Source organism: Prionailurus bengalensis, chromosome A1 (assembly GCF_016509475.1).
Source record: "Prionailurus bengalensis isolate Pbe53 chromosome A1, Fcat_Pben_1.1_paternal_pri, whole genome shotgun sequence".
Taxonomy (NCBI): Eukaryota; Metazoa; Chordata; class Mammalia; order Carnivora; family Felidae; genus Prionailurus; species Prionailurus bengalensis.
The window spans coordinates 471,073-499,003 of record NC_057343.1 but is presented as its reverse complement, the minus strand read 5'-3'; the positions used below and the strand labels follow the sequence as shown (position 1 = coordinate 499,003).

The 27,931-nt window shown below is 35.3% G+C and overlaps 1 protein-coding gene across 2 annotated transcripts in view; it reads right to left on the bottom strand.

Moving 5' to 3' along the window:
• RNF17 (ring finger protein 17) overlaps positions 1–27,931 on the bottom strand; it is a 115,074-nt gene that overhangs the window by 46,476 nt on the left and 40,667 nt on the right. For both annotated transcript variants that reach the window (XM_043574478.1, XM_043574485.1), the window contains exons 13-23: positions 27,007–27,196; positions 25,721–25,889; positions 23,452–23,642; positions 22,388–22,529; positions 10,938–11,091; positions 10,609–10,724; positions 9,530–9,650; positions 6,109–6,229; positions 3,835–4,062; positions 2,775–2,925; positions 2,501–2,619 (exon numbers count right to left, since the gene is read on the bottom strand). In XM_043574478.1, coding sequence (XP_043430413.1) covers positions 2,501–2,619; positions 2,775–2,925; positions 3,835–4,062; positions 6,109–6,229; positions 9,530–9,650; positions 10,609–10,724; positions 10,938–11,091; positions 22,388–22,529; positions 23,452–23,642; positions 25,721–25,889; positions 27,007–27,196 — 1,702 coding nt within the window. The remainder of the gene's footprint in view (positions 1–2,500; positions 2,620–2,774; positions 2,926–3,834; positions 4,063–6,108; positions 6,230–9,529; positions 9,651–10,608; positions 10,725–10,937; positions 11,092–22,387; positions 22,530–23,451; positions 23,643–25,720; positions 25,890–27,006; positions 27,197–27,931) is intronic.

Here is a 27,931-nt window from a genome sequence, read left to right as displayed (position 1 = left end):
CATTATCATAACATTATTGACTATATTCCCTATGCTGACTTTTCATCTCCATGAATTTTATGAAGGGAGTTTTTTTTAATTTCATTTCCCTTTATTTTATAAAGGGAAGTTTATACTTCCTAATCCCCCTTTATAAAATTCTATAATTCTTATTACAAAGAATTAGATTTATTTCCATGGATTTATCAATGAAGAAATGTGCCCTACAAACAGAAAACTGCCACTTCTGTATTTTTCAAAAAGAAATCTGGGGATAATACATACCCATATTAAGTCTCATAGGAATCTTCTATGAACAGTTATATACAAAAAATTGGGACAAATGGATAAATTCTTAGAGACACAGAATCTTCCAAGACATAGTCAGGAAGATAATCTGAACAGACCGACTGGTGGTAATGAAAGTGAGGCAATAAAAACAAACAAACAAACAAAACAAAACAAAAACCCTAACCTCTCAACAAACAAAAGTCTAGGACCAGATGACCATACAGGTGAATTCTTCCAAACATTTAAGAAAGGGATAATAATATTTACCCTCAAACTATTTCAGAAGTTAAAAAGGAAGGAATACTTCCAAACTCATTCTATAAGGCCAGAATTACTCTGGTACAATGGGATATCACTTCACACATCTTCTTCATCCACTCATCTACAGGTTGACAGGTTGCTTTCCTATCTTGGTGAGGCTACTGTAAATAATGCTGAAATGAACATAGGGGTGTGTATGTCTTTTTGAATCAGTGTTTCAGTTGTGTTTTGATAAATACCTAGAAGTGGAATTGCAGGATCATATACTAGTTCTATCTTAAATTTCTGAGGAACCTCTTTGGTGTTTTCCATAGTGGCTGCACCAACTTATATTTCAACCAATAGTACATCAGTTTCCCTTTTCTCTACATCCTCACCAACATTTGTTATTTCTTGTCATTTTGATAATAGCTATTCTAACATGTGTGAAGAGATACCTATTGTGGTTTGACCATCTGTAAGTCTTCTTTAGAAAAAATGATCTATGTGTAAGACCTGAAACCATAAAAACTCTAGAAAAGAACACAGGCAGTAATTCCTCTGACATTGCCCATAGCAACATTTTTCTAGATATGTCTCCTGAGGGAAGGGAAACAAAAGCAAAATTAAACTATGAGGACTACATCAAAATAAAAAGCTTTTGTATGGCAAAGAAACAACCATCAAAACAAAAAGACAACTTACTGAATGGGAGAACATATTTGCAAATGATACATCATCATGTTTTAAATGAAAGAAAATTTCCTGTGCTTTTAGAAGGAAGAGGTAGATCACTATTGCTTTCCTAGCTTCATGGCTCTAGAACTCTCTGGTGCTGTTCTCCCAAAGTGACAGAAAATATGGCCTCATACTTTGATATCTTGCTCCTCTCCCCTACTTTTATCTGCATCTTTTCTTTCCTTTGCCCCAGTGTCTGTCTTGCTCAAATTAGGCTCTATCCCCAACAGTTTCTGCTCAGTGTGAGGTCACGGAAGAGAGCATCAGTTTACTTCCAAAGGTTATATGGCTAAGGTTTCAGCACCACAAAAATGCGGCACATTATAGATCTCTCACATCCAATTATGAAGAGCATCTTGCATTATTCCCTTCTTGGTCTTGGTTGTTGTTCTCAGATTGGCTTGCATGCTCCAGTGAAAACCTGTTGCCAATTCCTATTCTCAGAGCTGTTAGAATCCCAGTCAGCCTTCCTTCCACACAAATGCCGATAACCCTAAGGGTCCATAAGGGCATGGTGTACCACATGGTGTACTTGTTTGTATTTGGGGCTTACAGAGGGAAACCTAGTTGTCTACTTAGGTTTTAGAGATTGACTGTGCTGTCTTTAGTTTTGCTATCCAAACTGCTCTGTGTTTATGGTAGAATTCTACTAGATTCAAAAAGTATTTCATGCCACTTTCAGAATCCTAATTCACTTTTTGGTAATTTATATATTTTTAGCTTTCCATGCAATGCTAAGCTTATAAAATATACTTTATTTCTATCTATGTCCTTCAAGTTTTTAATAATTTAACAGTTTGAATCTACCTAGATACCCATGATACTCACCTATCTATATTCCTTGGTACCTCTAAAGTTTATGTGCTCCAAATTTTTATCTTTCCCTCTTCTTAAAACCTCAAAATTAACTAGATTTTTAAATAACTGCTTATTTGTGTGTGGGGGGGGAAGAGAGAGGGAGGGAAAAAATATGAGTGGGGGAAGGGCAGAGAGAGGGGGGACAGAGGATCCAAAGTGGGCTCTGTGCTGACAGCAGAGAGCCCGAGGTGGGGCTTGAACTCATGAACCCTGAGATCATGACCTGAGCTGAAGTCAGTCACTTAACCAACTAAGCCACCCAGGCGCCCCCCAAATTAACTAGATTTATGAAATTTCAGAATTCTAGTAAAATTAAAACTGACAAGAACCAAACAAAAAAGAAAAATACTTGTAATTATTCAATAATGAGAAAATTTACTCAGCTAAAAACTACCTTATATCAACAAGAGAGCATTCCAAAGATAATCTTCCCATTGTCCTTAGGTTTTCTTGAAGCTCTCGTAAACAGGTAATATTCACTACTAGTTCATCACCCACGTCATACAGCAAAACCTATGAAAATAGTAACTTTGAGTCTGTGGAAAGACAGTATTTCAAAATGTTTTTCACAAATTGAATAGCATAATAAAAATTAGATTTAAAAAATTTCAAGATAAAAATACTGAATCCATTCACCTTCACAATTATATTTTTAACTCTGCATTTACCTCTACCAATGTGTCTGTAACCATTCTGATGATCTGGCCTCTTTGCCACTGATTTTTATCTGGGATCCTAACTGCACAGTGCATATCATTTTCCCATTTAATGGGTTCCCATTTTGAGTCTTCATAAGCAGCTACCATCTTTTCTTCTAAACTGTATAAAGAAAAAAAATTAACTTTCAAACCTTTTCTTACAACACCTAAGTCTCTAACCACGTCTTCTACTGTCCCCGCTTTCTCACTCTACTCAAGCCAAACTGGATACCTTGTTTTTCCTTGAATACCCAAGCACATTTCCACTGCAGGGCCTTTGAACTTGTTCTTCCCTCTGCATGAGATGATCTTCCTCCAGATACCCTCATGGTTTACTCCCTCTCTTCCTTTAGGATCCATTTCAAATGTCATAGTCTTTTTGAGGCCTTCCCTGATCATCCAAAATTGCCTTCCTCCTCAACTGCTTTTACTCTACTGTCTTTATCACCATCTACTACAGTAAATATTTTGTCTATTGTCTCTCTACCAGAATTTAAGCTTGATGACGCCAAAGACTTGTAAATGTTTTTACCACTGTATCCCCAACACCTACAATACTGGTTGTCAAAAATAGGTGTTCAATAAGTATTTGGGGAATGACTAATTCTAATATAGTGAAAATAGCCAGTAAATACACTATTTGTATACTTTTAACCAGTGTTTCAGTGACTGTTTAACTGAAATAATTTTGCTTTTAAAATTCTACATTTATGGGGCGCCTGGGTGGCGCAGTCGGTTAAGCGTCCGACTTCAGCCAGGTCACGATCTCGCGGTCCGTGAGTTCGAGCCTCGCGTCAGGCTCTGGGCTGATGGCTCGGAGCCTGGAGCCTGTTTCCGATTCTGTGTCTCCCTCTCTCTCTGCCCCTCCCCCGTTCATGCTCTGTCTCTCTCTGTCCCAAAAATAAATAAAAAATGTTGAAAAAAATTAAAAAATAAATAAATAAAATTCTACATTTGTGATTTCTAGATTTTTGAAACAAAATATAGAAAAAAGCCCATATGCAATCCATGTTTTCCTTATATGTTATACCTGTTAAGTAAGTTTTCTGTTAATAACCACTGAACATAAATCTTCTCAGGAGATATCACATTACAGATATGTACAGGTAGTTCCTTATTATAAAGTGATTGGAGATTCTCATTAGGTAGAGATTTTATAGATACAGGATTTAAGCTGTTTACTTCATTTGAAATAATTTCTTCTGGAGAAGGATCCCATACTTCACTATGTTTTTTGGAATTATCCTTGAGGGTATACCTGGAAAATAACAAAACCCATTAGCAAAAATAGTTTGCAAAATATTCATGTTTGTATTTGCTTACATCTAGAGATGAACAAGTTTTTTTTTTAAACGTTTATTTTTGAGAGACAGAGAGATATAGAGCATGAGCAGGGGAGGGGCAGAGAGAGAGAGGGAGACACAGAATCTGAGGCAGGCTCCAGGTTCTGAGCTGTCAGCACAGAGCCCAATGTGGGGCTCGGACCCATGAACCGCAAGATCATGACCTGAGCCAAAGTCGGGAGCTTAACCGCTGAGCCACTCAGGTACCCCTAGAGATGAACAAGTTTTAGCTATGATTCGCTACTTCCCAGTTTTCATATTAACAGCAATTTTAGTTTCTTTTTTTAAAAAGGGCTAACTATTACCAAAGTAAGTACAAAAACCACCCTTAAAAGTCAAACTTTCTCTCTTTTTTTTTTTTTTTCAGTGAGCAAGAGCATGAGTGGGGGGAGGGGCGGAGAGAGAGGGAGAGAGAATCCCAAGCAGGCTCCACACTCAGTATTGAGTCCAGCATGGGACTTGATCCCACAACCCTGTGATCATGACCTGAGCTGAAATCAAGAGCTGGATGCTCAACCAACGGAGCCACCCAGGTGCCCCCAAACTTTCTATTTTAGAAGCGTTTTAAATACCAAGTTTGTTCATAATTTCATCATCTGCCATTGATATCTTGTACTCAAAAAGAGAAGCATTATTGATAATTTGTTTTGATGACTAAAAAGTATCAATCCACTTGCCAGTGAGAATACAAGTGGAAGCCAATTGCTATGAAGGTGTATTAAAAAGAGAAATTATTGAAGTGTTTAGAATGTTTAATAAGTCAGGTTAGTTCATACTGAAAACACAGATAATTAGATGTCCTTTATTTTTATTAAAGAAAAACTTAATTTCTTTCACAATAAGCTTGAGATTTAGCTAACCAAGGTGACTTAATTTTTGTTGCTATATCTAATGGATAATTTTCAGCCCTTACTTGACTTGAATTCTCAGCACTAGCTACTCTTTCCTTCTTGAAACGTTCTCTCTCTGGTTCCTGGTTTTTCTTCAGTCTCAGGCTCATGATCTACCAGTTTTGGACTTTCTTTCTCATAGATTATAACCCTCATAGTTGCATCTTCATCAAGGGAAATTGAGATGAATAATGAAAGTGATTTTCATTTATTCAAATGGACTCATTTATATGCTGCTAACTCCCAGGTGAATCACTTAACCATGTCTCTCTTCAGAGATCCATATATTCATTTCCTCCATTTAATTAATGTTTACTGCAAACACTCCCACCCCTCTGCCCTTCTATACTGCGGTCACCTCAACCACTGGTCTGTCTTGGGTATTATTAGCACAATGGCTCAAATCTAGCTCTCGTTCAACGTATCCACTTGAACCCAGAAAAAATTCACATTTCTTCAAATGGGAATGTGGGCTAATTCTACCACTAACTACTCTATACTGACATTTCTCTTACTAATTCTCTTCTCAAATAGGTACAAAGGGCTACTAAAGCAGATCTTCTACCTAGAAATAAGATGCTATTCTCTTTCTAGAAGTACTTTAAATCCTGAGGAGCCATTCTCTTGGTTTCAGGGTCACTTAGGGAGGGAGGGAAAAGCCACTCTACTCCCCATTAAACTAATGACTCCAATTATTTTTCCGTCTATTTTTCCTGATTCAAAAACAGGGGGAAACTCCAAAGCAGATATCCAAAAGAAAATGATATGCCACTTTCTTTTTTTTTTTTTTTAAGTTTTATTTATTTTGAGGGAGAGAGAGAGGGAGAGAAAGAGCAAGCAGTGGGGGGTGGGGGGGCAGAGAGAGAGGGAGAGAGAGAACCCCAAGCAGGGTCCGCACTGTCAGTGCGTGGAGCCCAACACAGGGCTCAAACTCACAAACCACGAAATCATGACCTGAGCCAAAATCAAGAGTCGGATGCTTAACTCTTGATGCTTAACTTGAGCCACCCAGGTGCCCTACCACCTTCCTGTGAATAAACTGAATTTTTTAAAGTTTGTAGGTCTACTTACCCTACTTCATAAGATGCTAGGCCCTCTTTGACTAGCTGGTCATTTATACTAGTAGGAGTCATTCCAGGAGCACCAAGAGAATCAAAAAGCTCAACTAACAGCACATTATCTTCCAGAATTTCTGTAAAACCATTAAGACGAGTTTGGGGAAAGAAAGAAATATGTCATAAAATATACTAAATGAGGCAATTTTAAATAACAGGAAACTTAATTTCATTTTGCATACATGTGGTTTCTTGCTAAGTAATATCAAAGTCTCTCTGCAGGGGTAAAAGTAGCACTTTGCAAACATAAAGCAATTGTCCATGTAGTCTGTAACATATGCAAATTAATACAATTTTTATTTTAGATTATTGTGTGCTGTTCTATAACACATCAAAAGCAGTTTAAAGCTTTTAAACTCAGAAAAATATAACTTGACCTATATTCATTGAATAAGTGTTCTGATGTGTCTATAAACTGTTTTATTAAATTCAAACTAGTTCCAGAGGACAAAAGAATGAAAGTTAATTCAGTCCAGTGATTATCTGCTAAGGTTTACAGCTTTTAGAAAAATGGCACAAAGTTCAAAACAACAAAAACTCCAAAAACACCCTTAAAGATTGGAACCTGGGGGCGCCTGGGTGGCGCAGTCGGTTAAACGTCCGACTTCAGCCAGGTCACGATCTCGCGGTCCGTGAGTTCGAGCCCCGCGTCGGGCTCTGGGCTGATGGCTCAGAGCCTGGAGCCTGTTTCCGATTCTGTGTCTCCCTCTCTCTCTGACCCTCCCTCGTTCATGCTCTGTCTCTCTCTGTCCCAAAAATAAATAAACGTTGAAAAAAAAAAAAAAGATTGGAACCTGGAATTTTTTCCCATTCCTCTGTTTTTAGAACAAACCATCTAACTTTTAATTTCTTTTAGAAAACAAATTGGCTACTTCAACAAGTAGATCTATTTAGATTTCTTAAACTAAACTGGGAGTTTAACTATGCGCAAAATTTACATCTCATGTGCCTGTTTACTTGCTTATGGTACACAGCACAGAGAACCTGCCTAATATGTATCTGCATAAACAACAGAGGAATTTCTTTAGAAAACACACACTTCAATGCCTTAACATATGCAGTGAATGCATACTTAAACTGCAGTTTATGCCTACAATTTCTATACAACAGCAGTTGGAGCTGCAGGCCAGAATGATGATTCTAAATAAAAAGATGAAGAGTTACCAGCATCCTATATCATAAAAACACATATTACAAAACTTTTTCCAAGGGCCTAAAAATGATTGTGGACTCCTTTTTAATGGATCAGATACGTCATCTAGCAATAAAAGGCTAAACGATGATGAGCCTCAATAAATTTTCATCTCCGTACTTTTCCATTTCTTGTGCTCTCGCGTTCCCTTCAGTTCTTTGACTATATTTCCCATACACAAAGTTCTTTATTCCTGTATGTTCTGTACTGTCACCACCTTCCTTGCTCTGCTAATTAAAATTTAAATATCCGTTGCTTTATAAGGTAACAATGCATATTAATGGAAAGCTCCCCTTCTGGTCTGTGGTAGTTCATTTTAATATTAATGTCTTAAAACTCTTAATTTCATCATTGCACAGGTTGATGAGGTATTTTAGATTTAAGGAGTGCCAGAAGGCCCTGCTCAAATTACCTAGGATAATAACTATATTGTGACTAGTGTTTGGATATTAATGGTGTAACAAGTAATTAAGTGAGTAAGCAAAACAAAGAGGAAAGAAAGGAACCAAGTCAGGTCCACTGCAGGGAGGGGGAGCTAAAACCAACAGAATAAAATACCAAAAGGAAAGTTGGTAAGCAGAATTATCTAGGTTAAATTCTGCACAAAATCAGTGGAGATAACTCAAGGACTAAGAAGCCCTTAATTTACTGTTCATATCAGAGAAGACAGATATAAAAATGTTATTGACTGACAATGCAATATCTATAATCACATTCCTCCCTAAAGAAACTATTTCTTCAGAACAATTTCTTGTATAAACAATGTATATAAATTATCACTGATAGGCATCAGTTCTACGTTAAGTAACCTTGAGCAGCTGACCAGTAAGCTTCAGTCTCCTCACTGTAAAAGAGGCTAACGCTCTTACAGTAGTTGGGTTCATTTAACGTAGTATGATAAATGTGAACAAATAGGTGCTGTAAAAATTACCCTGGAAATTCCCATAAATCAACCCTAAGTAAACATGATCTTGTATATTCTACACTAGTACTTATTAAGACCAACACAGTCAGATAAACAACAGAATCCTACACCTCCCCATACCCGAATTCAAACCCTTTGGGGCCAGACATGTTTCAGAACTCTTCAAATTGAGAAAGACTATGTAAAACATACACTCAATATTTTGTAATAGCTCTAGCAGACTGAGGCAGCAGCCTACAAACATACATTATTATCCCGAAACGGAATATATGATATTCACTATAAAGGAGAGAGATAAAGACTGTATGTACCTTCATGTCAATTCAGATCAGATTTTGCTACTCAACTTTTCATTTTCAGAACATGTTGGGTTATAAAATTGTAAGGTAATAGTCAGCCTGTATCTTGGACCCAAACTCCTCCAAAACAGAAACAACTTTTTTTCTAAATATGGGGAGAGCCTACAGTTGAATTCACTTAAGTCATATGAAATGAAAAAAAAAAAAAAGAAAGAACATATGAAAACTATTTACCAGTTATGTCCTACTTCCCCTCACTTCCCTGCACATTAAACTTTAGCATCCATCATGCCAAAATCAGGATAGAGTCCTTGCAAAAATGCAAACAGAAATAAGAGAAGCTAATTTCTGGCTTTAGAGCTTTCAAGAGGCCACGTCCAGGATGACTTCATCTTTTTATTTTTTAAAGATTTTATTATTTATTTATGTTTCAAAAAATTTTTAAATGTGTATTTACTTTTGAGAGAGAGAGAGAGAGAGAGAGAGAGAACACAAGCGGGGAGGAGCAGAGAGAGAGAGGCAGACACAGAATCGGAAGCAGGCTCCAGGCTCTGAGCTGTCAGCATAGAGCCCAACGTGGGGCTCGAACTCACGAACCATGAGATTGTGACCTGAGCCGAAGTCAGACAGGTGCCCGTTAAGATTTTATTTTTAAGTAATCTTTATAGCCAATGTGGAGCTGGAACCTACAACCCTGAGATCAAGTCACACCCTCCATCAACTGAGCCAACCAGACACTCTTGGGATGACTTGGTCTCTGATGGTAAATTCTGCCTCTTGCTGATTTTAGATTCTAGAGCCTGCAACTATACCTACTACACCCAATGCTCAACACATGTTCTCACTACTCTTACTGATGACACATTGAATTTATTCTGAGATCTGGCAAATGTTATAATGTTACTCTTATTTAAAAGTATATATGACCATACAGCAACAAATGAAAATGGAAATAGCTTACTAACGACTGAACATGTCATAAATTTATCTTGAGTCTTTTCTTCAAATTTGTCCTTAGCTTTTTTGGACCACTGCACTGCTCTCATACGTGGTTCAATATAGGCCAGCTTACATTTGATTGCCTGTGTCAAACAGAATTGTGCCATTAAGAAAAGTAAACTTAATTTCCAATTATTTCAAAATTACAATAAAATTTTATGTGAACAAAAAACTTTGTGTTTGAATTTAATGCATATTTAGAAAATAAATAAATGTACAAAGGTATCTACAAAATATTTTATAAATACAAATAATTGGAATCAACAGAGTATTTGGTTGAAGGAATTACTGCACATTTAGACATTGATATAACAAGCATCCACTGAAAGTATGATATGCTGTTAAATGAGAAAATCAGGTTATAGGACTATTTGTCTAATCCTATAATCGCTAAAAACAGAGAAGACACATCTTAGATTTATATATATCAAAAATATTCAACAATTCTGAGTGATTCCTCTTTTTATCTGTATTTTCAAGTTTTTCCTATAATTTTTACCCATTTTTAAAATGAAAAATATTGTTTAACCAAATTCAAACGCTTAGGTGCAACATGAGATAGAAAATCAGCCTTAACCATATCTCTGGGGAGTAGGATTCCAAGAGAAGGGTAATTTTTCACTTTTTCTTCCAGACTTTTCTCTCTCTTGCACATGTTATATATACTTACACATAAATGAGATTGCAGTAAAAATACTCCTATGATGAGTTTTGTTTTCACAAAATACATCATCCTCTTACCTCATTATACTGGTATAACATTAAGAGCTGCAGAACAGTAATACATAGACACAAACATACATACACATATACATTTATAATTAATGCTTATTTGCTAAGATATACATACATCTTAATAACTTATAGTTGCTATATAGAAAATTATAGGAACCACAGCAACTCTTTTCTATAGTCTATGTGTTAGAAATTACTTACAGACAAAGATGTTAACAGAATATTTCTATGGTAAAAATGATTTCTAAAATTACTTTCATATTTGTGCTAATATTCTAACCCTATGATTCATGATAAATAGATTACCTTCTCTGGGGGATTCAGAAACTCATCCTTTATTTTACGCATTTCTTTAAGTGTTATTTTTGCAGTATTGCCAAAGTCCACATATTTAACTTCAACTTCACGACGTCCAGGCAATCCTTCAAAAGTTACGAAATTAGAAATTGCAAACTTGGAAAAAAAGAGACCCAGAGATTTACCTTCCAACATTACCCCTAGCTTACTAAAGATAGATAACTGAGCAAAATGTTAAGATCAAATAACATCACTTCCATGATTAATCTGTACCAACTCAAATGGGATCAGTTTTTAAGCATAACATTTGCCCGTAGAAATAGTGTGCAATCTCCTACCAACGACTTTTGCTCGGTACCAAACTCCATCTTCAAATTTAGCTACACAGGCTTGATCTTGAACTGGACAGAGGATTTCCAGATTTTCTCCATCTTCACTTTTATAGAATTCCTCAATTGTCTTTAATAGAAATAAAAAATCCAGGCTCTCTATCTAAGAGATAAAGGGATTAAAACACATGGTATGTATTATAAGCACTATTCATAAAATTACCAAATGTTAGAATCAGATAAATCATGTCACATAATTTATATCTGAAGTATCTTATTACAGAAGCAATATATAAAATTAGCAAATGTGGACATAACAAAAAGTTTTAAAAATCACATTTCTCCAGGGGCACCTGGGTGGCTCAGTTGGCTGAGCGTCCCAACTTCAGCTCAGGTCATGATCTCATGGTTCATGAGTTTGAGCACTATATCAGGCTTGCTGATGTTGGCACAGACCCTGCTTCAGATCTTCTGTCCCCTCCTCTCTCTGTTCCTTCCCTGCTCATGCTCTCTCTCAAAAATGAACAAGAACATTAAAAACATATCCAGATACCTTAAATGTATATCCTTCCAGATCCTTTTCTTATACACAAACTTTCCATATTTTTTAAAACAAAAATGAAATTATATCATATATGCAATTTGATTACAGTTTGATAATTTGCATTTTCTATCAGTTCTCACTTTTCTATTTCAGTAAGGATTCCTATTAATGCTCCAGACCACATTTAGATACCCCATGCTGACCTAAACCAGTATTCAAGACTACACATTATATCTGGTTATTTCAATAAATCTTTTAGAATCTACCATGGTACTTTTATTTTAATGACTTAGTCTTGCTGAAGAGCATCTATTATGTAGTTACATCCTCATGCTATTATTTAGCTTGTTCCTCCATTAGGTAGTATCTAGCTCCTGAAATTTCCCAAAAGCTAAAAGTTGGTATCTATAGGTGTGATGGATTCAAACATTTTTTGGCCAGAATACAAGTAATTATACTTACGTTGTAAATATACTTAGGTTGCAATACATCAAAAGACATAATAATCACTAACTCAATATTAACATGCTAAGATTCACATATAGATTGGGGTGATGATTCTGATCCCTCTGTTGTACAGTTATGTTTTTATCCTGTACCCACCAAATAATTCATGTAGTACTATTCTGGCATTATATGAATGTCCAGTTTCCTATGAACCATCAATCTCGTGGTTTTAAAGTGAATTGCTAATTCTTTAACTCAGTAATTTCAGTAGGGTTTGTGAAATGACTGCATTGAGCAAATCTGAAATTTCTTGTACTAAATAAGACTATTTGGTTACTGTAGTTCTTAAAGCATCTGAAACACAGTTCTTAAAAAAACAATCCCAAAACATCATAGATAAACGTTTGATTATCTTTCCAAATACCAATTCTTAAGTTTAAAAAATACTTTAAAATCCATTTCAAATGACAAAAAATTAGGTTTTTCTCTTTTTTGAGCATTATAATGCGAGTGGAAATTTTGTGAATCTAGCTTTTCTTGTTATTCCATTTAAATTACTTAAAATTTTAAAATTTTCTAAACTTTTATTTCTAAGTAGATATTATTCATGTTCTTCCATTAATAGGTTATCCAAAGGGAACAGTGAAAAATTCAACAGAGGAGTGACATCAGCAAAATAGCAGACTGGGGGTTCCAAGTTCTCATTCCCACACAGAAACATTGAAAAAAAATGAGAAGCCATATAAATTTTTCAGAACTCTGGAAAAGTCAAGGGTTTACTGCAACCAAGCAAAACCCAATCAAGTTCCTGGCATTCAAAGAAATCTCTGTCAAAACATTTGCTGCACACAAGCTAAAGGAACAGAGACTTTAGTGATCACAAAAAGGAACAGTCTTTACAAAAATAGAATGGGAAAGTCTCAAACAAACCGACCACTATAGTCTTCAACAATTAAGAAAACCCAGCAAATCCCAGGGAGGTGGGGATCTGATTTTCAGAGTTACAACATTCTAATAGTCAAATGCCCAGTTTTCAACAACAAAAAAACCAGGTGAAATACAAAGAAAAAGGAAAACATGGCTCACTCATAGGAACAAAATAAATAGTAACCACCTCTGAGGAAGCCCAGATATTGGACTTACTAGACAAAGACTTTAGAACTGTCTTAAATATGTTCAAAGAACTAAAGGAACACATGGATAAAGAACTAGAGGAAACCAGAAAAACAACATAGGACCAAAATTAAAATACCAACAAAGAGATAGAGATTATAAAAAGGAATCAAACAAATTCTGGAGCTGAAGAATACAATAAGTGAAGTGAAAAAAACACCAGAGGGTTCAACAGCATGTTTGAGCAAGCATGAGAAAGGATCAGTGAACCAGAAGATAGGGTAACTGAAATTATTAAGTGGGGAAAAGAAAAAAGAGCAAAGGGAACAGAGACTCAGGACTTGGACAGAGACTAAGGGTACCATTAGACATATTAATATACACATTATGGGAGTCTCTGAAGGAGAAGAGAAAGAAAGGAGCAAAACAATTATTTGAAGAAATAATTTCTGAAAACCTCCCAAATTTAGTGACAGACATGAATCTTTAAATCCAAGAAGCTCAATGTTATGGGTTAAATTATATCTCCAAGCAAGATGTGTTGGAGTTGGAACCTGAGAATGTGACATTATTTGGAGAAAGAATATTAACAGAGATAATCAAGTGAAAATGATTATGGTAGGTCTTAATCCAATATGAGTGGTGTCATTAAAAGGGGAAGATTTAGGTACAGAGACAAACACAGAAGAATGCATGTGAAGATGAAAGCAGAGATTATGGTAATGCAAGTCACAGACCACCCAAAATTTCCAGCTAACCACCAGAAACTAGGAGAAAAGAATGGAATATTCTCACTCACAGCTCTAAGAAGGAACCAACCCTATTTATACCTGAATCTCACACTTCTAGACTCCAGAACTATGGGGCAATAAATTTATGGTCTTTAAGTCACTTAATTTGTGTAACTTTGTTATTGCAGCCCTCGGAAATGAATACAGATTTTGATTTTGAGAAGGAGGATGTTGCTGTAAAAAATACCTAAAATGTGGGTGTGTCTTTGGAATTAGGTAATGGATAGAGAAGAAGTTTTGAAGTGTTTGAATGAAAAGTCCAGATTTCTTTGAAAAGAATTTTGGTAGAAATATGAATGTCAAAGTTTCTTCTGGTGAGATCTCAGACAGAAATTAGGAGCATGTTATTGGAAACTAGAGGAAAGGCAATCCTTGATATAAAGTGGTAGAGAACTTGGTTGAATTGTATTCTGTCAGATAGAAAGTAGAACTTTAATATTTAGCTGAGGAAATCTCTAAGAAAATTGTTGAATGTGCAGCTTGGTTTCTCCTTGCTGTTTACAGTAAAACACGAGAAGACAGAGATAAAGAATTGCTAAACATAAAGGAAACATAACTTGAATTTAGAAAATTTTCAGCCTATCCATATTGTAAACAATGAGAAAGTATGCTTAGAGAGGACACCAAGGGTGTGGCTGAAGAGATTATGGGCAGGTGGCTTGTGGATCCAATCAATCATCTCAGCAGAAACTCTGCCAGCTTGAAATGGAGGGAATAGAGATGGGAAGAAAGAAGGAAGGCTGTTGAACTTATGGGATTCTATAGGCAGGAAGTGAGCTGATGGAGCTATTCAGCCCTGCACATGTTTTATCTTTGAAGAAAAAGGTATAATGACCCTGAAGGTAGTTCAGAGGCTGGCGTGTCTGCTACTGCCACCAGGAGCCCAGAGGGCACAAGTCTGAGAGGCAGGATTGACTTGTCCTCTGTTCCAAGAGGTGCAGCCTCCTGGGTTCCACAGCATGAAGACAAATACTCAATTCCAATAATTGAGGCTGCTTCTAGAGCTGAGTAGGTAAAGCCAAAATAGGCTGAATAATCCTAGTGGGACTGAAAGGTGGAGCATCTAGCCAGTGAAGATTATTCTCAAGTCATAAGAATCTAATAGAATTTGCCCCGCTAGGTTTTAGATTCCTCTGGTTTCACATATTCAGATATAGACAAGAATTTTGCCCCAGCTTGTATGCTACTAATTCTTCACCTGTACTTGAATTAGACAATGAGATTTGGGACTTTTGGCTGATGATACTTATGTATAAGATTTTGGACTCAGAATTGATGCTGGAATGATTGGGATGGGATGAATGCATTTTGCATGTGAGAAGGACATCAATTTCTGATGGAGCAGAGAGTAGACTGCTTTGGGAACTGTGTCCTCCTCAAAAAATATGTTGGAGTTCTAACCCCTCAGTACCTCAGAATGTAACCTTATTGAAGATAGGGTTTTACAGAGGTTATCAAGTTAAAATAAAGTCTTAGGTAGGACCTAATTCAATATGACTGGTGTCCTTATTAAAAAATTGAGACAGACAAGTTCAGAGAAAATGCCATGTGAAGGCAGCAGAAGAGACTGGGATAATGCAGAAGCCAACAAGTGGTAAAGATTGCCAGCATACCACCAAAATCTAAGGAAAAGACATGGAATGGATTTTCCCTCTAAGACCTCAGAAGGAATGAAACCTGCCAACACCCTGATTTTAGACTTCTAGACTCCATCACTTCAGACCACAAAATTTTGTCATTTAAGCCATCCACTTTATGGTATTGTGTTACAATGGCCCTAGGAAGCTAATACACTCAACAAACCCCAAGTAGAATAAACCCAAAGAGACACACTCATACGCATTATAATCAAATTATCAATAACCAGAGACAAAGGCAGAATCTTGAAAACAGTGTGAGAAAAGCAACTTGTCATGTACAAGGGATCACCAGTGAGATTACTTGCTGATTTCTTCTAAGAAACCTTTGAGGAAAGAAGACAATACGGAGATAAATTTAAAGTGCTGGAAAAAAAAAAACCCTGTCAACTGAGAATTACAGATCAGCAAAACTGTCCTTCAAAAATAAGGGAGAAATTCAGCCATTCGCAGAGAAACAAGTGGTGAGGAAATGCACTACCACTAAAGGGAGTCCTTTAGGTAGAGCTAGAAGGATGATAGAGTGTAGCTCTAGCATGTAAGTCAGAGCCACATGAAGATATAAAGATCTGTGGTTCAGGTAAATACAAGGACACACATGAAAGAAATATTAATTTTGGTTTGTAACTCCACTTTTATTTCTATTTATTTCTATAGGATAATATCTATTTCTATAGGATTTAAAAAACAAAATCAGAAATCTATTAGCACACAATGTATAAAGATTACTTTTTTAATATTTATTTTTGAGAGAGAGAGGGCACACAACCAGAGAAGGGGCAGAAAGAGAGGGAGACACAGAATCCAAAGCAGGCTCCAGGCTCTGAGCTGTCAGCAGAGAACCTGACAGAGGGCTCGAACTCGTGAACCGTGAGATCATGACCTGAGCCAAAGTCAGATGCTTAGTCGACTGAACTACCCAGGTGTCCTAAAGATTAATTTTTGACATCAATAATATAAATGGGGAATTTGGAGCTGCACAGGAGTAGGGTTTTGTGCAATTAAAGTTGGTATAAGTTCATATTAGATTGTTATAACTTTAGAATATTATATGTAATCCCCATGGTAATTATAAAAAAAACTACAGATATATACAAAAGGAAATAAGAAGATAATCAAAACATGAAACTACAACATTTGCAAAGCCATGTTCCCTGTAGCATTATTCACAATAGCCAAGAGGTGGAAGCAAGCCAAATGTCCATCAATGGATGAATGGATTATGGAGAGAGTTTTAGTTCTGCAAAATGAAAGTTCTATAGATCTGTTGCACAACAATGTGGGTATGGTTAACGCTACTGAACTGTACATTTAAAAATGGTTAGATAGTAAATTTTGTTATTTTTTTATGACAATGTTTTTTTTTAAAAATATAAAAAATGACATTACAAAAAAAACCCCACACAACTAAACACAATAGAGATAAGTAATACAAGAAATGAGAGACAAAAAAGCTAGAAGATATACAAAAAACAAATAGCAAAATGGCAGAAGCCTTTCCAACAGTAGGTACTTTAAATGGATTAAACTCTCCAATTAAAAGGTAGATTTGCAGAATGGATTTTAAATCTTTTTTTTTTTTTAATGTTTATTTATTTTTGAGAGAGAAGGAGAGTGCGATTAGGGGAGGGACAGAGATTCCAAAACAGACTCTGTGCTGATAGCTGAAAGCCTGATGCGGGGCTTGAAATTATGAACCAGGAGATGGTGATCTGAGCCAAAGTTGGATGCTTAACTGACTGAGCCACCCAGGTGCCCTTACAGAATGGGTTTTTAAAAAATGGTCCAACTATATGCTATCTATAAGATAATCACTTTAGATCCAAAAACATCCATTGCTTGAAAGTGAAAAATTAGAAAATGGTATTCCATGCAAACAGTAACCAAAAGAGAGCCGGGGTGGCTATGCTATTACCAGACAAAATAGACTCTAAGTCAGATAATATTACAAGAAACAAAGAATGACATTATACATTGATAAAAGGGTCAATTAACCAATAAGACGTAACAATTACAAATATATATGCACCAAACATCAGAGCCCTCAAATATATGATACAAATATTGACAGAATTGAAGGGAGACAGTTTTTCAATAAAAGGAGACTTAAGTGCTTCATTTTCAAGAACTACAAAGATTATCAAGATGAAAATAGATTACCTGAACAACAGTATAAACCCCTTACACATGAAAGACATATATAGAACATTCAAGCCAACAGAATTTTTCTCAAGTGCACATGAAACATTCTCAGGATAGACAATACGTTAGGCAACAAAACAAGCCCTAATAAATTTTAAAAGACTGAAAACATACACAGTATCTCTCCTAATCACAATGGAAGAAGACTAGAAATTAACAGAGAAAAACTGAAAAATTCACAACAAACTTATGGCATGTAGCAAAAGTGCTAAAAGGGAACTTTACAGCTGTAAAATATATACAGTAAAGAAAAGAAAGATCATAAATAACCTAATGATAAACCTTAAGGGAAAAAAAAGGTAAAATAAACCCAAAACTGGAAGGAAGAAAATAATAAAGATTAGAGCCTATATATAAATAAAATAGAAAAAAGAGAAACAATGGCTAAAAAAAACAAAATCAAAAGTGGGCTTTTGAAAAATTAACAAAATTCACAAACCACTGACTAAGAAAAAAAGGAAAAATGCAAATTACTAAAGTCAGAAACAAAATGTGTCAATTTGGGGCACTTGGGTGGCTCAGCTGGTTAAGCGCCTGACTTTGGAGCAGGTTTGTGAGTTTCAGCCCCACATTGGGCTCTGTGCTGACAACAGGGAGCCTGGAGCCTGCTTCAGATTCTGTGTCTCCCCTCTCTGCCCCTCCCCCACTCACACCTCTGTCTCTTTCTGTCAAAAGTAAGTAAAAACATTAAAAAAATTAAAAGAAAATGGGTGAATTGCTACCGATTTTAATAAATAAAAAGCATTATAAGAATCTACTATAATTAGAAACACCTACCAAAACTGAATCATGAATAAAAAAAGCTGAGCAGACTTGTATCTAGCAAGGAGACTGAATCAGTAATCAAAAACTTCCAAATTAAGAAATGCCCTGGATCATATGGCTTCTATGATGAATTCTATCAAACTGATAGTTACCTAAAAGGAGGTGGTTGGGGGGGATGGGTTAAATAGGTGATGGGGGATTAAGGAGAGCACTTGTGAGGAGCACCAGGTGATATATAAGGAAATAATGCATCACTATATTGTACACCTGAAAATAATATTACACTGTAAGTGGAATTAAATGAACACTTAAAAAAATTAATACCATCCCTTCTTGGACTCTTCCAAAAAACTGGGGGGGATAAACTCATCCTAACTCATTTTAAGAGGCCAACACTACCAGAAACCAAAGCCATACATAGACATGATAAGAAAACTATAGACCAATACCATTTATAAACACTGATGTAAAAACCCTCAACAAAATACTTACAAAACAAATTCAATGGCATATTAGAAGGATTATATATCATGATCTAGGGGAGATGGATTCCTGGAATGCAATGATGGTTTAAAATACAAAACAAACTAAAACAATGCAAAAGACATTAACAGAATGAAGGAAAAAGAAAGACCATGATCATCTCAGTTGATGCAAAAATTGTATTAAAAAATTTTTTTTAATATTTATTTATTTTTGAGAGACAGACAGACAGAGCGTGAGCTGGGGAGGAGCAGAGAGAGAGAGAGGGAGACACAGAATCCAAAACAGGTTCCAGGCTCCAAGCTGTCAGCAGAGAGCCTGATGAGGGGCTCGAATCCACAAACCACCAGATCATGACCTAAGCAGAAGTTAGATGCTTAACCGACTGAGCTACCCAGGTGCCCCAAAAATGGTATTATTACTTTTTTTAAATTTAAATTCAAGTTAGTTAAAATATGGTGTATTAGTATTGGTTTCAGGAGTAGAATTTAGTGATTCATCACTTACATTTAACACCCAGTGCTCATTCCAACAAGTGTCCTCCTTAATGCCCATCACCCATCTAGCCCATCCTCCAACCCTTCTCTCTCTCTCCTCTAACAGGAATTGAAGGAAATTTCTTCAACATCATAAAGGCCATATGAGAAAAACCCACAGATACCATTGTCAATGGTGAAAGACAAAAGCTTTTCCCCTCAGACAGAAGAAAAAGATGCCTGCCTTTTCTACTTGTATTCAACATGATATTAGAACTTCTACCAGAGCCATTAAATAAGAAAGAGAAACAAAAGGCATCCCAACTGCCAGAAGTAAAATAATCTTTTTTGTAGCTGATATAATTTTATATGTACAAAACTCTAAAGAATCCACAAAGAAAACCTGTTAGAAAAAAAACTCAGCAAACTTACAAAATATAAAACCAAGACATAAAAGTTAGTTATGTTTCTATTTAGCAGTAATGAAAAATCTGAAAATGAAAGTAATAATTCCCTTTACAATACCATCCAAAAAGGTGATACACTTAAGAATAAACTTAAACAAGACACTTGCTGTATATTACACAACAGTGATAAAAGAAATGAAAGAAGACAAAAATAAGAGGAAAGACATCCCACATTCATGGATTGAAAGACCTGATATTGTTGACAATACCACCCAAAGCAATCTACAATGCAATGCAGTCTCTATCAAAATCTCAGTGATGTTTCAGGCAGAACCGAAAAACCCACCCTAAAAAAGTCATATGGAATCTCAAGGGACCACAAATTACCAAAACAGTTTTGAAAAAGAACAAAGTTGGAGAACTCACACAGCCCAATTTCAAAACTTGCTATATAAAGCTATGGTAATCAAAAAAGTGTGCTACTGGCATAAGAACAAATAGACTGATGGAGTAAATAGAGATCCCAGAAATAAACCTTCACATATATTATGGCTAACTGCATATTGACAAGTATGCCAAGACCATTCAATGGAGAAAAGACCATCTTTTCAACAAACAATGCTGGGAAAACTGGACATCCACATGGAAAATAATGAAATTGGACTCTTCTCTCATATCATACACAAAAGTTCACTCGAAATCAAAGACCTAAGTCTAACAGCTAAAACTATAAAACTCTTAGAAGAAACCATAAGGGAAAAGCTTCGTAATGTTAGATTCAGCAAAAATTTCTTGACTATGACACTAAAAGCACAGGCAACAAAAGAAAAAAACAGAAAAACTGAATTACCAAATTAAAATTTTTTGTGGATCAAAGAATGCTACCAAGAGAGTAAAAAGGCAGCCCACAGAATGGGGGGAAAAATCTGAAAATGATGTATCTGACAAAGGATTAAAATCCATGATGTATAAAGAACTCCTACACCCCAACAACAAAATAATCCAATTCAAAAATGGTCAAAGGACTGGAATAGGTCTTTCTCCAGAGAAAATATACAAATGGCCAATACACACATGGAAAAATGTATTCAACAATCTGAGCCATGTGGAAAATGCAAATCAAATCCATAATGAGATACAATCCATATCCTAAACAGCTATTACTTAAAAAAAAAAGTGTTGGTGAGGATATGGAAAAATTGGAACTCTTATGCATTGCTAATGGAAATATAAAATGGTGCAGCATTGTGGAAAACAGTTTGGCAGTTCTTCAGAAAGACAAACCGAATTATAATATAATTTAGCAATTCCAGATCTAGGTATAAACCCAAAAAAATTGAAAGCAGAGACTCAAACACTAGAACACCCATGTTAATAGCGGCATTATTCACAATAGCCAAAAGGTTGAAACAATCCAAGTGTCCATCAACATATGAATGTATAAACAAAATGTAGTATATACATACACTGAAATATTATTCAGTCATGAAAAGGAATGAAATTCTGATACATGTTATAACATGTAAACATTATACTAAGTGAAACAGATAAATTCATAAAGACAGTAGGACAAGTTATCAGAGGCTGGGGTGGGGAAGAAAAATGGGGAGTTATTGTTTAAGGGTTACTGAGCTATTTGGGATGTGAAACAGTTCTGGAGATGAATAATGGCAACAGTTGCATGACACTTGGGGTATTTAATGGTACTGAACTATACATTAATGGTTAAAATAGTTAATTTTATATATGTTTTACTTCAATTTAAATATAAGACACTGTAAAAAAAATTCAATAAAAGAAATGTATGCAAGTCCTAACTTAGGGCCAAATAAGGCGACTTCCACAACTTATCTGGGGAGCCCGCAGAACATGGTACAGGGTTTAAGATGACAGGTTCTGAATGAAGCTACACTACCCAGTCTAATCCTGGCTCCGCCTTTCTGTAGCTGTGTGACCTCAGGCAAGTTGCTGCATCCTTTTGGTCAGAATCTCCAATCTATACAAAAATACTAGTGTCTTTCTCACAGGATTGTTATAAAATTTAATGAGTTATTCACTTATTATTCCCCTTAGAATGAGTTAATTCATATGAAGCACTGACACAAAGAGATTAATAATGACGAACTCATTGTTAGTAGCTAGCTAAACAAACCCATCAATCCACATTCAAAATTAAATATGAATGGCTTTGATTTGAATTTATTTTGGTGTTCAAATTCAGAAAATTACCTAGTAATAATTAATAAATTCTCAGATGTTCACGGTCAGAAACAGGTTTTATCATAGTATTTTGATGACAGTTCTACGTGCTTTCCTATTGCCCAGATTTCATAAGGTAGCAAGAAACACATATATTAGGTATCCTTCACTGTCCTTTCCTTCTATATTTCACTAATTTGCATGATTAAGAGTTTCTTAAATTACTACGAATCATGAGAATTTCTTGTTTAAAGTTGCAGCTATGAAACTTAAATTTACAGAATGTTGGTATTGGATTGTTCTAAAAGTCATACTAGGTACTCATTTCCCTTATACATTGCTACTTAAAATTTGAAAAAAAAATACTTGGTCTCTAAGGAATACTAAATACTTACCAACTGAAGATAGAAATCAGTAGGACTATTTATATGACAAACCATAACTGAAACATCTGTCATTTCTTTAGGCAAAACAGGTGGGTGATAATGTAAAGTCATATTTTTTTCAGAGTGGCTTCTTGGTGATTGTGACCTAAACCTAATCGAAAGCACAATCAAAGCATAAGCAAGAACCATTTTCTTCAAAGAATCTCTTCTCTTAGCAACTTGGTCTGAAGAAAAGACTTGTGCATACACTTATTTATCTACCAAGAGTATTCCCTTTCCAATTTCTCTTCTAATACATTTCTTGGTATTGTCTCCAATTATCAAACTAGGTTAAATAAGATGTCAAGTCTCCAAAGTCAACAATTGACCTTCAATTTTGTGTTGGAACATTTTTGAGCCAGGCCTGTTTCTTCTACTCAGATTCAAGGATTCTCCTCTTTTGAACAAAAACAAAACAAAACAAAAAAACAGTTTCTCATCTTTCAGTTAAATTGATAACCACAGTTCATAGTAGCACCCAGGCCAGCTGAGGGTCTCCGTGGGCCCCCTCCAGCTCTAATACTACTCTTATTTCTCTACAATGAAACCTACTTGGGTCACTTCCAGAGTCATCTCCCCACTCAGACAAAAAGTTAGTATCTTCCACTATCTCTCTCAGTCGTCCTACTTTGTTCATCAGTGATGGGGGTGGGGGAAGAAACTTGAAGTATCTATTCTAGATTCAGACATTAAATACAGAGTGGGTGATCATGAACTTACTCTGAAGGGTAGAAAATTTAAGTCAGGCACTGTTAAACTGTAATTCTTAAAACCCTAGGGGAGCTGTCTGTGAAGTTATCGGGAGTCTAAAATTTGTTTCAGTATCTACAGTTTCTATTTTGAGTTGTAATTGAGTTTTAATTTCTTTATTAAATTATCTGAATGTCATTTTCTGACAACTATACTTAGAAAACTAATAGCGTTTTTTTTAATCTCTTAATGTTCACTTTGGAGTCAGTCCATAGTTTTTAAAGGTAAATTCTGCTATTCCAATTTATAACTATAATCTCAAAAGTATTTAATAAGTTACCTACCTTGCTAATTCCATAAAAACTAATGCATCTCTAAGAGACACAGGCATATCACTGCTTATTTGATTTGTTGGTGGTTTCTGCAGGTCTACAATAAGCACACCATCTTCTTCTCTAAAAACTTTCATTAAAACAGCCTTGTTATTTACCATTTTCAAAAATTCTACTTTAGCTTCTTGTCCCCAGCCTTCATTCTGTGGAAAAAGTAAAATTCCAATGTACTTAGTAATTATAATTAGTGCTAATGGTACAATACTCTGGATTTATCTTTGGTTTGGTTTTGTTTGGATTTGGCTTTATACAACCAAAGACTGCAAACGAGCAAAGGGACTCAACCATAGACACTAAACAACAGTTATGGTCACAAACCCAAGGTCGGTGCTTATGTATGCACAATATATGGATGTGTGTGTGTGTGTGTGTGTGTGTGTGTGTGTGTGTGTGTGTATGAGCTCTATGCCCAATATGGGGCTTGAACTCACGACCCCAAGATCAAGAGTCACATGTTCTGAGCCAGCCAGGTGCCCCTAGACCTTTGATTTTATGAACAGTCTCAAGGTGTCCATAAGCTATTGTACTTTAGAATTTAGTTTCACCTCTGAATATTAATACAAAGATTATAAATATTCTAAAATAAAACAAGTATTGCATAGTTTTTTTTCTCTTAAATGACAAATTCAAAAGGTAATTTTGAAAGTATAATGGGAGCCATGTAATGCAATCAAGATATCTGTAATCATCAGTTAACTGAGTTTCCGTTAACTAGGAATATAGGAGGTACATGCTACTTAAACAGTAAGGATAAGTATTCACTCATTTAAAAAATTTTTAAGTTGATCTTTGAATCTTTAAGTCCCCCCACCATACCTAAAGTAAATTTTAAGAGTTAAAACTATACATTTCTGGTGTTCTTTATAGATTTTAAATATTAATCCCTTATCAGATACATTATTTGCAAATATCTTCTCCCATTCAACAGGCTGCCTTTTCGTTTTGTTCATGGCTTCCTTTATTGTGCAAAAGTTTTTTATTTTGGTGTAGTTCGAAATACGTTATTTTTGCTTTTGTTTCCTTTGCCTGAGGAGACATATCTAGAAAAATGTTACTCTGGCCGATGTCAAAGAAATTACTATGTTTTATTTAGGACGTTTATGGCTTCAGGTCTCATATTTAGGAATTTAATTCATTTTGTGTTTCTTTTTGTGCATGGTATGAGAAAATGGTCCAGTTTCCCAGCACCATTTATTGAAGAGACGGTCTTTTCCCCATTGTATATCCTTGCCTCATTGGTCACAGATTAATTGATCTTATAAGCATGGGCTTATTTCTGGGTTCTCTATTCTGTTCCATTACTATTTTGATTAGTATAGCTTTGTAGTATATTTTGAAATCTGGAATTGTGATACCTCCAGCAGAGCTGTTGAATCGCTCTGTTGTATACCTGAAACTAATGTAACTGTGTGTGCCAACTATGCTCAAATTTTGAAAAAGCTACATGTTTCTTAAAAAATAAAACCTCTTTCTAAAGGTTATAAAATTAAAGCCAACTCAGAAAATGCCAAAAATTACAAAAGACAAAATTTAAACCAATTTTACCATTTTGAGGAAAACACCGCGTGTGATATATTTCCTTTTACTTTTTATTTATTCATTCTTCCAAATATATGTTGAATGCCTACTATGTGCTAGGTAATCTGCTATGTGCTGGGAATACAATGATGGGCAAAGACACAGACTCCTGCTTTCATAGATTTCATAATAATGTAACAGTTTAACATATATTCTTACACACAATTCCTGTCTTGTAGGAGTTGTTGAGTCTTGCTGGGGAATAGACAATGCAAGTAAATATGCAAGTACTTATGCTTAAATATTTATGAAATTTTTCCTAAATACTGCAAAGTAATATGTGATATGGGCTACAACTAAGGAACAAAGTGCCACAAAAATAGTAAAGAAATGGAAACTTACACTACACTATATTTAAAAATTTTTCTCTCCACATCTGACTCAAATTTAGTGGTTTATTTGGATATTTCATCTATAATTCCATGCATATATGCTTATTCAACTCAATTTCCCACTAAGAATATTTCTAATTATGGAACCTGAAGTTCATTTCCTTTTTTACTGGCACTGATAGTTTATTATGCAAAATGTACTTACAAGACAATTGGTGCCTCGAACTTACACTTTGCAATCTGACTGGTAATACATAGCTAAAATTGGAATATTTAGCCCCCAAAGAAGAAATAATTTAAGTCTCACTTACCGAATTCTGTGGAACAATGTCTTTCAATGAGCATGGCAGTGCTAACGGCTGGATGTCTTTCAGCAGCTCTTCAATATACGGTTCAGACTTCCTAAGAACTAGGCATAAGTCATTTATTACTATATGCTGCTCAGCAGTGTGTTCTGATCTTGAGTGGGTATCACCAACTCTAGAAGAATTCAAGTGGTATTTATTGAAAATAATACTTGAAACACAAATTTGCTTTCCTCCATAAAAGGTATGCATTTCTTTTTTTAAAAATATAATTTACTGTCAAAACAGGTATGCATTTCTAAGGATAGTCTCCTTAAGCTGAATCTTCCAGAAAGTTATACTCTGATTCATACTTACTGCATAGCTTTAACCTAGTTTTTATAAGTACAGACATTGATTTTTCTCTATAGAATTAAATCTCAACTGACTTAATCTGAATTGTCTTTCATATTTCTATTTGGCTTAAATTTAAAGGGGATAATGATGTCCTCAAACAGAAATCTATTTATTTATAAAGCTATGGCCATTAGATAGTGACCATTTTATAGTTAATAGTGGTCCTTACTATAGAAACATTTTCAGTTTTATTTTTATTATTTTATCATTTTTGTTTTATTTTCCTAGAAGACTGAGAGAAATATTTTTGAATACCTACGGTTAGACACTATGCCACTTCAATATGCACTGATAAAATTATAGAAGTCTGATCTAAAATTTTACTGAGTCATCCTGCAGCTAGTTGTAATACTTTATTTAAAGGAAATACTTTTGTGCATCATTCCCTGTTTTGAAGCAACACAGAAAAGTACTTAAGTTTGGGTTACATAAAAAATCTCCTTTGGGGCGCCTGGGTGGCGCAGTCGGTTAAGCGTCCGACTTCAGCCAGGTCACGATCTCACGGTCCGTGAGTTCGAGCCCCGCGTCAGGCTCTGGGCTGATGGCTCAGAGCCTGGAGCCTGTTTCCGATTCTGCGTCTCCCTCTCTCTCTGCCCCTCCCCCGTTCATGCTCTGTCTCTCTCTGTCCCCAAAAAATAAATAAATAAACGTTGAAAAAGAAAAATTAAAAAAAAAATCTCCTTTTACTAGCTCCTCACCTAGTAACATTGATAAATGATAATACTTCACTAATTTAGTAATTAGTAAAACAAATTATAGAGCCAAATTATATGCCTTAGAAGTGAAGAATGATAAATTACTCCTCTCTATCCCCATTTTCAATTTCCTTTATTCTTTAGTATCCCACCCCCATGATCAACAGGCCAGAAACATGTAACAACTATAAAACATCATACCCCGTAACAATTAGGACTTCAGAATTTCCAAAATCTACCATGAATATTTGTATTAGTGCAACTTCACGGACTGAGAATTTGGTTGGACTACAAAATTTTCTAATATTTTCACTTTCTATTGGAATTAATTCAGTGATAGTTCCTCGACACCACATTCCATTTTCAATACTGTTGACAAATATTCTTGCACCTAAATAATGAGGAAGACAAATCATTATCAGTATTTATGGAGAAAAATACCTAATAAGCTCTAACTTACGAACACATATATCAGTTTCATCACGAAGAAATCTTAATTCATTTATTTACTGAGGACATACACATGTCAGGTGCTATGAAAAAAATAAAGGTAGTATACTGTGATAGTTTCTGTTATATAGCTAAATAGGGAGCTAAAAACAAGGTTAGCAGTCTCTTATTGAAGACCTATGTTTTATGAACTATACCAAAGATGAATGAGACCATCCTGCCATCAAGAAGCTCAAGAAAGAAAAAGAGATGGACAAATGACTGTACTTACAACAATAAAAATTTTCTATCCATGCGTGTGCACACATAGATGTACAGATATATAAATGCTGAAATCTGTAAAATACTTTGGGAGCATAAAGGAAGAAGCAATTACCTTCTCTTGATAAAGAGGAATGAAAGTAAAGAAACAATGAAAGGCAGTATGTGACATGCCAAAATTAAATACACACTGGGAGTTCAGAGAAGGGGAAGATGAACCAAGGACATAGCAGCAGAGGAAGACCTTAGGGAGAGATCAGATGAATTACAAATTAATAACCAGGAAAAAAGGTCAAGAAAGAAGGAGGCCTGAATTTGAATGCTATGATCTCAGTGATGTTCTCAGTACATTACGTTTGAATTTACTTACTCCACACAACAACCCTATGGAGATGGTGGCAAAGAGGTAGGAGGA